Here is a 16,006-nt window from a genome sequence, read left to right on the forward strand (position 1 = left end):
CCTCAGATGCGGTGATGGCGTTATCTTTTCTGTCTGTCCGTCCGAGTTCCTTTTCGTGAATGTGAAACATCAAGAACGCCGGGAGGACATTTATTTCACAATAAACCTGGACTTTTTGGTTGTCAAAGGTCAACACCTCCCAAAAAGCATTTTTAGCCGTAATTCAAGAATTGATAACTACGAGATGTAAACTGCAAGTTTTTGTAAAATGTTGAATAATTTAAGTATTTAGGCCAATAGTGAGTGAAATTAAAAAAGATATCTGAGAAGTTTAGAGGAAATGTGGATAGTGGATTTACTAACAACTCGTACATTTTATTGAGTTTTCTTTTGCATACTTTCTTGAAATTCTTTATGGTGTCCGTTTGCTTATTTCCTTTTTTTGTCTCGAGCCGCCATGCTGCACCAAAACTATGACCAGTTTGTTAAATGTAAAATCCTTATCTGAAATGTAATAAAATGAAAAATACAATATTTCCCTCTAAAATGTAGAAATATATGACGTAGCAGTAATTACAAATACTAAAGTAGCGTTCAAGCTCAAACACTTAATATATTTATCTTATTTGTTTCTGCACATTATGGAATTAACTTTCAATCACTTGACTGTTGCTCACACAAAGTCAACATTCAGTTTGTGGTGAACAAACCACCGTGACCTGGTTGCCTCTTCTGCCCTCAGGTGCTGCAGAGGCTCATCAAGTCCAGAGGCAAGTCGCAGGCCAAACACCTCAATGTCCAGATGGTGGCCGCCGACAAGCTGACTCAGTGCCCTCCTGTAAGTCTCTGCGCTGGGCTCCAATTACACAGCTGCTCAGCCACTCCAGTGTTTAAAACCAACTGGAGTTTTGTTATTCGGAGAGTGTTTTTGCTCTCGGTTTAAATTCATACATAACTGAAGTCAGATTGTCTTTCTTTTTTTTTAAAGCTTTGTGATTCGTGCCAGTTCTATTTCTGCTCTTCAGTAATCTGCTTAGTTATTATTTTAGAAAAGGAAGCAGGCACCGCAGGCTTGTGAGAATGCCGGCTTAATTTAATCCAAATAGCAGTTCATATCTTTAGGGAATCACTGTTTCAGATGTTCTCAGAATGAATGCCAGTGGGTTCATTCTAACATTCCTCTGACATGTTGTATGCATGTATATAAATCAGTAGAATTTCTTTATAGATACATTTAGATGTCTTAGAAAAGTCCAAGAAATAGTCTTTTATTGTGAAATTCCGTGAAAGCGCTGGGCATTTTCCTCTAACCCTGCCTGAACCCTTCTCTCCTTCCCCAGGAGATGTTTGACATCATCCTGGATGAGAACCAGCTGGAGGACGCATGTGAGCACATGGCTGATTACCTGGAGGCCTACTGGAAAAGCACTCACCCCACCAGCTGCAACCCGCCCAACCCACTGCTCAGCAAGCTGCCCACAGCCACCCTGCCCTCCAGTCCAGTGCCGGTGTCCGGCGTGCAGGTACGAGAGCCGAGGTCACGGAGAGGTCGGGTTCACCTGTAGCAAAGCTGTGCCGGTAAACTGGACAGGAAGTGACGGAGGCAGTCCTCGAGGGCTAGAGAGGGAGAGACGAAGAAAAGCTGCAGTAAATGATGTTTAGGGTCCGTTCCAAGAACCACACTTGTGATATTTGATTTAATTTCCACATGAATGAACAATAAGTTGGAGTCGCATTCATGGGCCGAGAGAGTTAGAGTTATACTGCAGTTAAAGCCAGCTAGGAGCCCCCAGGTCTACTGTCGTAAAATGGACTTATATGATATTATCTTTAATGGTAGGAACGTAACTTATTTCCCCAAATTATTCATAAAATTGCAATAATTACAATTATGTGTGCAACTATTCTTAAAGGCCTTGTAAAGAGGATACTATTTGCTTTATTAAGCAAAAAACATGTTACAGTGTTTGCACTTAAGTAGACGAGTGTGGATTAAATGTATCTTGGGTCGGCAATTCAGAGGAGGTAGAGCCGCAGTGGGTCGACATCATCATCATTATTTTTTTAACGATTTTAAATGTAATTAATTTTAATTCCTTATTGGTTAATATGTGGGATCAATGGTATGACTTTGTGTGGTGGAACATAACTTTTCAGCCCATGTCCCATATGGGAGTGAATGCCGTATAATACCGTAACCTCTACCCCTCTCTCCATCCACTGCCGTCACAACGGGAAATGTAAGACTGAAAATGAGGAGAATCCTGATATTGATGAGGAGCAGGAGTGAACTTGACATGTGATTGCCCGTGTGGTGAGTGGGGAGGCCTCAGATCAATGTGTTCACACTTCAGGAGGACTTTCTGGGTCCTGCAAACACCTTGAAGTTTTCTTTAAAGTTGCTCTCCTCCAGGATTCATTAACCTTCAATGGATTGATGAATATTCAAGGTGTGTGTTTGTGTGTGTGCGTTCAAGTGTGAGTGCATCTATACAATATGCACCAGAATCTGAAGAGTGAAGTGATATTCCTCTGCAGCATGCGTGGCTTGCTGTGTGTTTGCGGTGCTTTTGTTTGCTTTCTGTCCCCCGACTGACTGACGTGTGTTACTGACCTCAGGGGGGCATTGCAGAGCAGAAAGGAGAGAAGGCATTAGTGGAGAGAAAGAGCTCCAGAGATGACCACCAGCACCATCACCACCACCACCACCACCAGGACCAGGACCAGGCCCAGGACCAGGCCGACGCCGACGCCGAGGCCGAGGGGGAGGGGGAGTGCAACGAGGAGGAGCGGCCTCTGAGGACCGAGGCCTCCAGGAGAGCGCCGCACATCCACCACCGGTCGTCTTCCACCCGGACTGAGCACCACAACCACTATCACCACCACGGCCCTCGAGGGCGGGGCCTCTCCCGCGAGGAGACTTTGGACTCGGAGACCCCCGAGAGCCGAGAGAGCCGAGAGAGCCGAGAGAGCAAGGACTCTGCGTACAACGAGCCGCGCACTCAGCTCCACCGCCAGGAACAGGAGGAGGAGGAGGAGGAGGAGGAAGATGAGGAAGAGGAGGAGGATCTAGGGGAGGGGCATCCCCAGGAGCAACAGCGTTACGAGCCACTGCCCCACCGGGACCACAACCACCACCACCACCACCACCGCGGTGGGGCGGAGGAGGCCGGCCACAGCGCGGGACGCCACCGCTCGAAGGAGCGCGAGCAGGACCACAACGAGCGGAACAAGCAGCGCTCGCACCACCACCGGCCGGCGCGCGACCACCACCACCACTACTACGACCGGGACAGGGACCGGGACCGAGAGGGGGAGGTGGCTCCCAAAAAGAGGGGCGAGGCCGGGGAGTGGGCCAGAGACTCCTACATCCACCAGTGACGGACCAAATCCCCCCCGAGGCTCAGCTGGACTCGGCTCTGTTCTCCACCGTGCTGCTACGCCCCGAGACCACAGCATCCTATTTATGTACACTTCCTTTGTAAAGGCTGTTGCATCTTTTTCCGTGGCAGGATTTTGATGACATAGATACAAATATAAATATATAAATATATGTATGTGTGTATCTATGCATAGACGTCGTTTATGTGTGGATATGCATGAATATTCTCAAATATGCATATTTTAAAACCTGTGTTCGATAAAGCATGACACAAAAGCGGAATATTTTTGTTTCTGTACTCAGCTGTGCATTCTGTGATTAGCCATTTTAATTTGGTATTGTTTTTATTGATTCTGCTTGCTACCACTTGAATAACTTGTTCCTTCAGACTACAGCGAGGGTTGACCGACGGTTGACTGACAGAGGGAGTTGGATGCTGTATTGTGCAGCCGTCTTTTGTTTAGACGGGTAGTTTTATCGATTTGGGTAAAAGGCTACGCTTGTTCGCCATCTTGCTGAGAACTACCAGTTTATTGGGTACACCGAGCTCAAATAGCGCAGTCCAAAACAACAGTCCTACCCTCTTGACGGTTGTAATGTTGAGCTGTGGAAATCTACTGTGTTGTTGTATTGGAAGGTGTTTCTATTATTCTGTCCACCCCCATTGCTATGCATGACAGTGGTCTCTAAACAACAGGAACACGAATGTTGTGTTCGACCTGAACAACTGCCAACCGAGTCCAGAGGAGAAGATCATAACACTCAAATATGAAGCTGCGGCTATCGGCCCCCAAACATCCGACGCTCACCACTTCACACTTTATATCTCGTTTCTTTCGTCTGAACAGAAAAGTACTTCTAAAAACTAGTTTGGGTTTTACTGAAGCTCACCTCCTGTAAGCTAACTGGCTGCTAACGCTAGCTGCAGCATATCTATCTTTTAATATTCGAAAGTGGTATCGATCTTCTCCTCCAACTCTCGGCCAGAAAGACGATAAACATATTCCCCGATGCGTTCGACCGCTCCTTCTGATTTTATGTTCTGGCTTAGTTTCTGTTTTAAATTCTGCGTCCATGATTTGAGACATTTGGTTTTAACGTATTTAAGCCTCGCTCCAGGTGCACCTTAGTCTTGCTTTCCAAGACAAACGAGTTCTCCAATAACTTCCTCTCTTGATGCAGTACTGTTTGTTCTTTGTATGGGTCCAGAAGCATTTTATAACATTGATACACTCTTTAATCTGCACTTTTACTGGTTCACGTTGGTTTCAAGTGACATTTGATATGAAACTTTACTGTAGGTCGACAACCAAAACTCCATCAAGGTTAATCCTTCATTAAGTCTGAGCCCCCTTTTTTTCTAATGAATGTAATTTAATTCCTACTTAAACTCCAGAGTTTAGAGAACGTTTATCTGAAGATCTCTTCCTCCGTTTGTTCCTCACTAAAATAAATCGGCAGATTCCCAAATGTACGTAGACAAAATGAGTTGAGTCTTCTACCATGTGTTCACTCTCCTGACAAACACGATCTATTCCACGAGCCAACGACGTTGGACCCACTTTAAAATCTTCTTGTATTAATTCACGATACGGAAAATGTGAATTACGCCCCTCCGTTTACAAACGTCACTTTCTCTGATTTTGCCTGACAATTGTAATTCTAAAAGACTCCGTTTCTATGCTACGTTGGTAGCTCTACATCTTTTTTTAACTGTGTACATGTGTATGTACATAATGCATAAATATAAAGAATAAAGTTGGCAGCGAAGAAGTGACGCAGAGGGAGGAGGACTCGATGTGTGCTTTGTCAGAAGCTCCGGACCGAGGAGCAGAGCGCCGGCTATAAATAGTCTCCTGAAGCGCTGCTGAAAAATGGAGGTAGACTCATCGGGGCCTTCCTCCTGAGTCGTCATGACAACATCGACACGAACGACAATGCTGAGGGGATTCTTCTGAAATAGCTTCTCCACGCACAGACGCCTCCGAAATAGACGAGCGCCCACAGAGGTGCAGCCGATCTGATCTCAGGATGTTAAAGTTGTTTACCTTCGGTGCAGCAAAGAGCGGCCATCTTAACCACAGATGTGTGTGGATGCACATCCATGAGAGGTAATGGCATTCCCAGACAGATGTTTGGATGCACATACATGAGAGGTAATGGCATTCCCAGACAGATGTGTGTGTAGATGCACATACATGAGGTAATGGCATTCCCAGACAGATGTTTGGATGCACATACATGAGCGGTAATGGCATTCCCAGACAGATGTTTGGATGCACATACATGAGGTAATGGCATTCCCAGACAGATGTTTGGATGCACATACATGAGGTAATGGCATTCCCAGACAGATGTTTGGATGCACATACATGAGGTAATGGCATTCCCAGACAGATGTTTGGATGCACATACATGAGGTAATGGCATTCCCAGACAGATGTGTGTGTAGATGCACATACATGAGGTAATGGCATTCCCAGACAGATGTTTGGATGCACATACATGAGAGGTAATGGCATTCCCAGACAGATGTTTGGATGCACATACATGAGGTAATGGCATTCCCAGACAGATGTTTGGATGCACATACATGAGGTAATGGCATTCCCAGACAGATGTGTGTAGATTCACATACATGAGAGGTAATGGCATTCCCAGACAGATGTTTGGATGCACATACATGAGGTAATGGCATTCCCAGACAGATGTGTGTGTAGATTCACATACATGAGAGGTAATGGTATTCCCAGACAGATGTGTGTGTAGATGCACATACATGAGAGGTAATGGCATTCCCAGACAGATGTTTGGATGCACATACATGAGGTAATGGCATTCCCAGACAGATGTGTGTGTAGATGCACATACATGAGGTAATGGCATTCCCAGACAGATGTTTGGATGCACATACATGAGAGGTAATGGCATTCCCAGACAGATGTTTGGATGCACATACATGAGAGGTAATGGTATTCCCAGACAGATGTTTGGATGCACATACATGAGGTAATGGCATTCCCAGACAGATGTTTGGATGCACATACATGAGGTAATGGCATTCCCAGACAGATGTGTGTGTAGATGCACATACATGAGGTAATGGCATTCCCAGACAGATGTGTGGATGCACATACATGAGAGGTAATGGCATTCCCAGACAGATGTTTGGATGCACATACATGAGAGGTAATGGTATTCCCAGACAGATGTTTGGATGCACATACATGAGGTAATGGCATTCCCAGACAGATGTGTGTAGATTCACATACATGAGAGGTAATGGCATTCCCAGACAGATGTTTGGATGCACATACATGAGGTAATGGCATTCCCAGACAGATGTGTGTGTAGATTCACATACATGAGAGGTAATGGTATTCCCAGACAGATGTGTGTGTAGATGCACATACATGAGAGGTAATGGCATTCCCAGACAGATGTTTGGATGCACATACATGAGAGGTAATGGCATTCCCAGACAGATGTTTGGATGCACATACATGAGGTAATGGCATTCCCAGACAGATGTGTGTGTAGATTCACATACATGAGAGGTAATGGCATTCCCAGGAAGAGGGATTGAGCCGAGGTCATTGCGAAGGTCCTCAAAATGCTGCATGATGGGAGAACGGGCCAGATGTTTGTGCGCCGTCTGCAGAAATCTACAACTGCTGTCCCCATTTAAAAAGACACCCGCAATTCAATTGGCTCTGAATAAAAAGAGTGACGAGTTTCGTCATTTGTCTTCATACCAGCGCTTCTGGAGCGTAGGCTACTCGTGATATTTGCTTTGAACATGTGAAACAAGAAGAGTCGGGGGAGGACATTTTATTGTGAAATTATGTCCTGGTGGTTGGACTCCGCGCGGCGTGAAGACGTCTTCACGAGAGGCGCCGCTGCTACACACACACACACACACACACACACTCCATCGTTAATACCTCTCGTGACCTCGTTCTGCACGCTACTTCCTGACGTCTGAGCTCCAGCGACTCCGCCGTCCCCGTGGCAGCTGCGTCGTCATCGTTGTTATGGCGATGCAAGCGGCCGCCGCTGCATTTGCCAGAACTCCTTCAGGCTCCATCCCCACGTGCCCTTTCCCTCCCTCTCCCCTCCCCCTCCCTCGGTGTTTATAAAGCTCGTCCCTATATGGCCCGCAGACTTCCAGAGAGCAGCTGCTCAGAGGCCGATGCTGTAAACGGCACGGAGAGCGTCTTTGTCGACACGGCCCCGGCAAAGCGCACAAAGTGTTGTAACATAAACACCATTGTTCCCGTCTGCAGTCTCGTGTGAGAGGCGGGGGGGGGGGGGGGGGACAGTGCCCTGCGTTCAGTTTTTCAGGAACTTGGCGATGAAGAATCCGATGGTGTCCCCGTCGGCTCTGCAGGAGAGGGGGGGGCCCGGCGTCCCCGTCTGGTCCCAGCTCAACTCGGGACTGAACCTCTGGAGGAGGCGCAGCTGCTTCGGCGACAGGCCGGCTCCCAGCATGCCCTCTGCTCCGATGTGAGGCTCCTGGAAAACAAAGAGCGCATTTTGGGGCGAGCTCTCCCCATCTCCTCTCCAGATGTGTGTGTGTGTGTGTGTGTGTGTGTATGTGTGCGTCCGCCTCGGCGACTTTACCTGCGGCTGCAGCGTGAGGCAGGGGAAGGTGTCCAGGGCCCAGGCGATCTGCTCCTCGTTCTCCGCCAGCGTGACGGTGCAGGTGCTGTACACCATCACCCCGCCTCTCTTCAACAGCCGCACCGCCTGCAATACACGGAGAGCTTTTATCAGAGCGGCTGCGATCGATGCCCTTTTACAGCGCGACGCGACGTGAGAGCGCTTACTCGTATACAGATGAGTTCTCCGCGGGTTTATTGTGGGGGTTTTCAGCTCGTCGTTACGGGTTTCCGGTCCACAAACTTTACTGTTTGGATCCCACTTTACAAATCGTAACGGCCGAGCAGTGAAAAAGCCCCGGTGCACGGCCTGCTGGGCAGACACCAGCCGCTGGTCAATGTGGAGCGCTTAGCGGCTGAATATTGGACTTTCTGTCATCAGGTGGCCAGATGCACAACCCATCATTCATGACAATGTTGTTCTTGTACTACTGGATTTGTGAATAAGCAATCAGCTGTTTTCTAACATGGCTGCAGGTTGAACTTCCTCCCAGCACGCACACAGAAACGAGTCTTCCTTCAGCCTTCGTGAGGAGCGCTGATGGAGCACGCTGTCATCGGGATGAAGGAGGGCCTCTGCGCTCTGCTGCAGTCTAATCTCCTTCTCGTCGTCCATCTGGTCGCCACACTTAAAGCACAACCACTCTAAAGCTCATTTCACCTTTGTTTTCATTCTACATTCATGTATTTGTATTTTAAAAAAGTAAGCTTAACGTCTAAGTAGGACTCTTTTCCCGCGCTGCATTTCTGAAAATAACTTAATCATCACAATACATGACGGGTTTTTTGTTTGTTGATTGTTGACACCTTTTTCCTTTCAGTGCTGAAAGCTACACGAATAATTTGTTTAAGACCCAATTGACTTTAAAATCATACAAAACATTCTAGTGTATGAATAAGAATTGTCAGTATTATAGCATAAGTGGTTTTTTAAAAGGTCAAGTGACTATATTAGAGCAGGTGTTTTCAAAGTCTGAGTCTGGTTTGTGTCTGATGTATTAAATAATGGAATATCTTTTTATTCCATTCACTAAAACAGCTTGAAGCCCCGCCTCCCACTTTAAAAAACTCTAGATTAGAGAAATGTTTCCATCAGTCACAGCTAAAACTATAGTTTAACAATAAATATAATAGTGAGTTGACTTTACCCCTAAGATGTGGATTCAAGCAGCATGACCAGACAGCAGTGTGAAAAATGTCCGGTGCTGCCACCTGGCGGCCAAACGGAGTTACTACCCATGTGATGACGCGTGTGGTCAAACCTACAGCGTGGAACAACTTGCGCTGCAGCGGCTGGTAGGAGCAGATCACCCGGAGGCTCCAGGTGCAGGACATGATGGGTCTCTGACCCAGTCCGCTACAGGGGGCGTCCAGCAGAACCCGGTCAAAGCTTTCAGGAGGGAAGGGAGGTCCTGGAATACATTCAGAACACAAGGGATGGATATATATATATAAATATATATATATTTATTTATAATAATATTTATAATAATAGTATGAGTATATATACACACTTATTATTATTATTATTAGATGTATATAAATACATATATATATATTATATATACAGGACTGTCTCAGAAAATTAGAATATTGTGATGAAGTTCTTTATTTTCTGTAATGCAATTCAAAAAACAAAAATGTCATGCATTCTGGATTCATTACAAATCAACTGAAATATTGCAAGCCTTTTATTCTTTTAATATTGCTGATTATGGCTTACATCTTAAGAAAACTCAAATATCCTATCTCTAAATATTAGAATATCATGAAAAAGTATACTAGTAGGGTATTAAACAAATCACTTGAATTGTCTAATTAACTCGAAACACCTGCAAGGGTTTCCTGAGCCTTGACAAACACTCAGCTGTTATAAATCTTTTTTTTTACTTGGTCTGAGGAAATATTAAAATTTTATGAGATAGGATTTTAGAGTTTTCTTAAGCTGTAAAAAATAATCAGCAATATTAAAAGAATAAAAGGCTTGCAATATTTCAGTTGATTTGTAATGAATCCAGAATGCATGACATTTGTTTTTTTAATTGCATTACAGAAAATAAAGAACTTTATCACAATATTCTAATTTTCTGAGACAGTCCTGTATATGTATTTATATTTATATAAATATATATATATTTATTTATAATAATATTTATAATAATAGTATGAGTATATATACACACTTATTATTATTATTATTATTATTAGATGTTGATGTGTGTACCTTCGGCTCCCTGCCTCGGGCCGCTGCTCACAGCGCGCGTGCTGTTAAAGCAGTAAACTTTGATTGAACGCAAATGCAACATTTGGGCATTTTGACGGATTCGATCGATCTTATTTCGGATCCGTTCCAGAGCCACGACCTCGCCCTGCGGGAGACAGACAGACGGACCAAATAGTCGTGAAGAAATACTTCAAATTAAATACCTGCATTCACAATCGTACTCAAGTTGAAGTACAGTATCAGCTAAATGTCCTTGAAATAACAAAAGCAGAAGTACATTTATATGTGAATATAAAATCATTATTAACACTGATGTATTTTTGTATTGTATGTGTAATGTATTTGAACGAAAATAATAATAACTACTACAAATAAATCTTACTCAAGTGGAAGTACAGTATCAGCTAAATGTACTTAAAGTAACACAAACATGTAGATACATAAGTATTAACACTAATGCATTCTTGCATTTTTATGTCGTAGATTTTATAAATACTTTATTTTTATCGAATCTTCAAAAACTTCAATTGAGCCCTTTAAGCCTCATTTTGAAGGGGAGTAACAATATTTCAAACCATTTACCATTTAAATGAGCTGCTTCTAGAAATAGGGCAGGTTGCATCTGACCAGAAAATGCACTAAAAACAGGTTTATCACATTTAAGAAGCCGATGATATGGTTGAAGTAATAAGCTAAATATGGAACGCAATTTTTTAATATAGCGGTCCGATAAATGTATTGTAGTAAAAGTAAAAAGTAGCATGAAATAGTAATCATAGTTAGTTACTTTCCACCACTGGTTATTCCTGCAGATAAAATGAGTCTGGAAATTTAAACCCTATATAATTAATATCATTTATAAATAAGTTTCACAAATGTATTTATTTCAGGACTTTCAACTTGATTAGTTTACAATTTACAGCTAATTCAGTTCTTTTTAATTACACTTTTTGTCTCCCTTTGTTAAACGAAAGCCTGAAAAAAGCTTATTGGATTACTATTGTCATTATATTACCACTTAACAAGCAACTTCTTCCCCGAGGACGCAGAAACAACCACAGCCGACTGAGGAACATTTACCGGATCACTGGTTCCCAATCCTTCTGGCTCGTCTTCGCCTCAACAACCACGAGCAGTTCTTTCTTAAATAGTTTCGAAATGGACTTTTAGAGGCCGAAAAATAATCCCGTATTTAATTATTGGAGAAGAATCAGGAGAAACGTTTCGAAAATAAATATGTTTTTGATCATCAAAGATCACATTTATCGATCACCCCTGAGATGTATGTTGCGATGCGTTTGGGGGGGGGGTCCCGGTCCATATTTTGGGACCCATTGCTCTTGTTCTCAGGTTGAAGCCCCGACGATAACCTCTGATCCCTGGAGCGGAAAACATCTGGAACGCGTACCTGATCCCTCATGAGTGCAGCGATGTGGCAGGTCTTCCCTCCGGGTGCGGCGCACATGTCCAGGATCCGTTCTCCAGGACGAGGCCCGAGGACGTGGCCCACCACCACAGAGGGAAGGTTCTGCACGACAAGAAAGAGCCCCGCGTGAGACGAGGCCAAAACAGCGCGATGTTATCAGTTTGATGACACTTCCGGGAACATTGGTGCTGAGGAACGGTGCACATAAGAGCTCCGTTCTACATTCTCATCGTGTAAATACCTGGAGGAAGGCCATGTTGGGGAGCACACCATCGAAGGAAGGACTCCGGTAAAGTGGCTCCACCATCCGAACACCTATTCCTCTGAAATAATTGTTTCACTGACTGAGTATGTTTTCCTTTTTGAGTGTAAAAGCATCACCGTGGTCGTTTGACCCTGAGGAGGCTGGAGTGTGGTCGACACACAGTTGTCTTGTTTTTAAGAAATCACACAGCCGCTATAAAGGAAGGCTTTTTAACTTTTGGAACGTTTCAACCGCTTCAAGAACTCGTCACGTTCGGATAGGAGACTGCGTGGGTTTAAGAATATTTGCTTAGGGATGATGCAATCTGTTTCATCCGGTCTTACTTGGCCGGTTCAGCTGAGCAGAAGATGCTGGAGCGGTCGATTTGGGCGACTCCGTTCCCCACAAACACTCGGTTTCCCTGGAAGCTCGTGGCTCCTCGGGTGCACCGACCCTCCAAGTCAGAGAGGACGGACACCGCGTCTCCCGCCTTCATGTCTGGGAACAAAGAAGCGCGAGTGGATGTCATCGCCGGGCAACCTCAAGGAACAAAGTAAAAGCGCTGCGACGTACGTCGTCTTTAAGAGCGTCTCTGAGTCTTACACTTGGGGCTGGCGACGATCCCCGGGACGAAGACGTGAGCGCCTCTCAGCACGGCGCTGCCGCACTGAGCACCGACCACCACCTCGGAGCTGAGCTGCCTCACAGGTCTGAGAGAGAGAGAGAGAGAGAGAGAGAGAGAGAGAGAGAGAGAGAGAGAGAGAGAGAGAGAGAGAATCTTGGCGTAAATGGAGAATTAATCTACATTTGTTTAAACCTTTCCTTTGATTGTTTGTCACAAGGTGTATCAAAGAAATATAGTGGGGAGGGGTGGAGCAGTTACATATATATAGATATATATTTATATATGATATATACACATATATATAAATATGTATATATATATATATGTACACATGTATGTGTATATAAATACACATATATATATAGAAATATACATACATGTGTATATATATAGAGAGAAATATGCATATATATATATATATAGAAATATACATACATGTATATATATATAGAGAAATATGCATATATATATATCAAAATATACATACATGTGTATATATATAGAGAAATATGCATATATATATATCTAAATATACATACATGTGTATATATATAGAGAGAAATATGCATATATATATATCTAAATATACATACATGTGTATATATATATAGAGAAATATGCATATATATAAATATACATACATGTGTATTTATATAGAGAGAGAAATATGCATATATATATATATATATATGAATGAAAGAATACCACTATGAACTCCTAGAACCAGAGAGGCAGAGATCACTGTTGTGCTGTTACTGTATGTTATTCATATCTCTTTGAATCAAAACGCACACCTTACATTTTGTGCTCAACTGCAATTGTTCCACAAAAAGCTGCAGTCTCTTTTTGTTTTGTCCGTCATAATTCGGTGACATTCCATGTGGGTTTGCCCTCAGGAGACGAGACTCGCCCAGCGGTCGGCCTGATACTGCGACGTAAGCCCGAGTTTGTGCTCCTGGGAGCAGATTCGTCTCACGTTGTTTCAGCATTCCTTGCATACCTCGGGCCATCGACGGGGAGGAGCAGCACATCTGGAATTCGCGGGTGAGGAAGAATCTGAACGGAGACGTCCTCTGCTGATGAGCTGCACATCTGCTGCTCACAATAACACTGGATGATTAGGATTCCACTGAGCCGCCCACGGTGGCTACTTCCCTCCCTCCCTCGTTGGTTCTCACCTTGTGCAGCGCTTCTCCTAACTTGTGTCGGATCTCCTCCAGGGGAGCGAGATGAGTGCTGGCCCGAACACAAGTGTGCGAGGGAGGGTGAGACAGGCATGTGAGTAGCTTCTGGAAACGACACTCTGCCTCCTGATGGCCGACTGCAGCCAACACCTGGACGCAAACAAGATGACGTTAAGTTACGAGCAACTAGGAAACCATCAGAAACTTGAGATCAGCATGTCCCATAAAACGGTTACTTCCAGTTCATTAAAGTGAGAATAGCATTACTTCCACCTGAACAACATCATGCAGGTCACCACATTAAGCAGAATTAATATATACTTCCGAGGACCAGAGGTACCACTGAGGACATTAAGCTAATATAATAGGCTATAAAAAATCATTCAGACAATAGCGTGTAGAGATAAAAATATGTCAACATGTTGTTGGAAAGCAAAAAGTTTCTTCGGGAGGGTTTTACTGGAGGAATTTGTACGGATAACATCAGTTTATCTTAGTCAAGCTTCCCGCTTCGTTCCTGTGGCATCGTGTCCACTGAACGAGAAGAAGAGGTGTATTTATGATTCTCCGGAAGAAATAAATCACATTTAAATCCCCACCTCCTTGTTTAAGAAGACACTCCGGAGATATTCAGTGACTTCAGGCCTCAGGGAAATCCTTGGAAAAATAGACATTTCTTCAATCTGCACAGAAGAAAAGTATCAGATCAATAACAAATATAATTGTTGAACTGCTGTCGGAGAATGTAGAAAAATGTGATTACAGTTTGGAAACCTCTCGTGTTGATTGGATGAGACTAAAAATACATTAATAATTCATTAAGATTTGCTTACAGTCTGGCAGAGATTTCGAAGAAGAAAGGCAGTGGACAACGCTCTGCAGTGACCTATTCCCACAGTACAGAGACTTATATACGACAACTACCAATAATACTATTACTTATAATAACTGTTATTATAATACTTTACCCACAGAATTTAAAATGATCATAACTGGGATGACTCAAGTTAAAAGTGGTTTTAAAGAGAAAAAGTATGATCTGGTGCATTTATTCAGTTGTATTTTGTAATATTGGATTAGTGTATCCAATATTTTGACATTTTTTTGTTTTTTGTCCATAGCGTATGTGTTGTTCTGTTATAAAACTATTATTATGTTGAGTTGTGCGTTTTGTGCTTTTAACATTTTTTATTTTGTTGTTAAGTTTTTCTAAGATTTAGATGCTGTGGCATTGGGGGGTAATGCTTGTCCATATTTTTAAGAAAAACATTAAATAAATGATAAATACCAATAGTGTATTGAAATACAAATAAATACATATTAAAGAAACGTTAAAAATCAAATCAAATATTGAATTTTTAGAGGAGATCCAAATGACAATAAATAGCTAATTTCGCTCGTAAACCTTTAACACTATCTGAATTAAATACATGTTAAATATAAAAATAATCTAATCAATTTGAGGTAATGACATGAGTAAGTGACTCCCTAACGATAATAAGGCAGACCTGTAATAGACTTCGACTACTTTACGTCTCTCACACGGGTCACATTTATAATCTGAACGCAATCAATCTTGTTCAATACATCCGCTCATGTATAATAATGAGTGGTCAGTTAAATTAAGTGTGTAATAGAATTGTAAAGGCGATCAAAAGCGTTGTTAATAATCTTTAGGTACTCACGTTATGTGGGGGCATGGACTGTTTGTGTTTTGGCAACTACTTCCGTACACGTCACGAGCTTGGTCACATGACAGTTGTTGAATTCCAATATGGAAGTAATGCAGCCTGTTGATCAGCAATACTTGTATGATATGTATATGCGTATTAATAAATGGCTTAATACACACTTTAATGTAGTTGTAAGCCGATATAGGGACATTTTAAGGGGTTATTTACGTAAACTATAATTGAACAAATAATGCATTCAAATAAAGTATACACTTAAAACACATTTTCAGTTCTGAGTAAGGTCAAATAAATAGGAAAATAAATAAAGTACAGTCCAAATGCAATTTTTCGGCATCGTGAAATAAAACATAAAACACAGTTAAACACTTTTATGCTGAGCCAAGTAAGCTTTGCAAAACGAAATATAAACTATGAACTATAATATCGAATGTGTTAATGAAGAACATATTTATATCGGCCCAATATTTCGAAAAGCGTCACACTTTAAAAGCGTTGTTTTTGAGAGCAGCTCTTTAAAAAAGTAAAACAAATAAAAAAAGTTACCACGTAACGACGTCTTGACGTCATCGCGTAAACGGACGCGAACTGAAGCGCTGGGGTTGCTCTTTTTCTCTCTCTCTCTCTCT

At 42.8% G+C, this 16,006-nt stretch overlaps 2 protein-coding genes across 9 annotated transcripts in view; one reads left to right on the forward strand and one right to left on the reverse strand.

Annotated features, from left to right (window-relative positions):
* Positions 1-5,099, forward strand: part of cacnb2a (calcium channel, voltage-dependent, beta 2a) — a 62,808-nt gene extending 57,709 nt beyond the window's left edge. For all 7 annotated transcript variants that reach the window (XM_056433854.1, XM_056433856.1, XM_056433857.1 and 4 more), the window contains 3 exons: positions 683-778; positions 1,281-1,463; positions 2,560-5,099. In XM_056433854.1, coding sequence (XP_056289829.1) covers positions 683-778; positions 1,281-1,463; positions 2,560-3,321 — 1,041 coding nt within the window. In that variant the 3' untranslated portion in view covers positions 3,322-5,099. The remainder of the gene's footprint in view (positions 1-682; positions 779-1,280; positions 1,464-2,559) is intronic.
* A 2,039-nt stretch (positions 5,100-7,138) lies between these two features.
* On the reverse strand, positions 7,139-15,994 carry nsun6 (NOP2/Sun RNA methyltransferase 6). 2 transcript variants are annotated; one of them, XM_056433580.1, is made up of 13 exons: positions 15,924-15,994; positions 15,372-15,476; positions 14,286-14,369; positions 13,681-13,836; positions 13,503-13,597; positions 12,481-12,587; positions 12,222-12,375; positions 11,875-11,956; positions 11,616-11,735; positions 10,208-10,352; positions 9,250-9,395; positions 7,946-8,071; positions 7,139-7,837 (listed from the first exon to the last, which is right to left on the reverse strand). In XM_056433580.1, exons 2-13 carry the CDS (start codon positions 15,384-15,386, stop codon positions 7,655-7,657), a joined length of 1,413 nt encoding a protein of 470 aa, XP_056289555.1. In that variant the 5' UTR covers positions 15,387-15,476; positions 15,924-15,994; the 3' UTR covers positions 7,139-7,654. The 2 variants fall into 2 exon arrangements, with proteins under 2 accessions (XP_056289555.1, XP_056289556.1); XM_056433581.1 differs by lacking the exons at positions 15,372-15,476; positions 15,924-15,994 and adding an exon at positions 14,520-14,863.
* Positions 15,995-16,006: the final 12 nt, after the last annotated feature.

The sequence above is a fragment of the Pseudoliparis swirei genome, chromosome 16, assembly GCF_029220125.1.
Source record: "Pseudoliparis swirei isolate HS2019 ecotype Mariana Trench chromosome 16, NWPU_hadal_v1, whole genome shotgun sequence".
Lineage (NCBI taxonomy): Eukaryota > Metazoa > Chordata > Actinopteri > Perciformes > Liparidae > Pseudoliparis > Pseudoliparis swirei.

Excerpts from the sequence above, each read along its gene's own strand:
- nsun6 (XM_056433580.1), bottom strand. Across the intron at positions 11,957-12,221 it reads TGCTCAGCTGAACCGGCCAA|AGGAATAGGTGTTCGGATGG; the intron begins GTAAGACCGGAT and ends CAATTATTTCAG. Across the intron at positions 7,838-7,945 it reads GCCTCACGCTGCAGCCGCAG|GAGCCTCACATCGGAGCAGA; the intron begins GTAAAGTCGCCG and ends TTTGTTTTCCAG.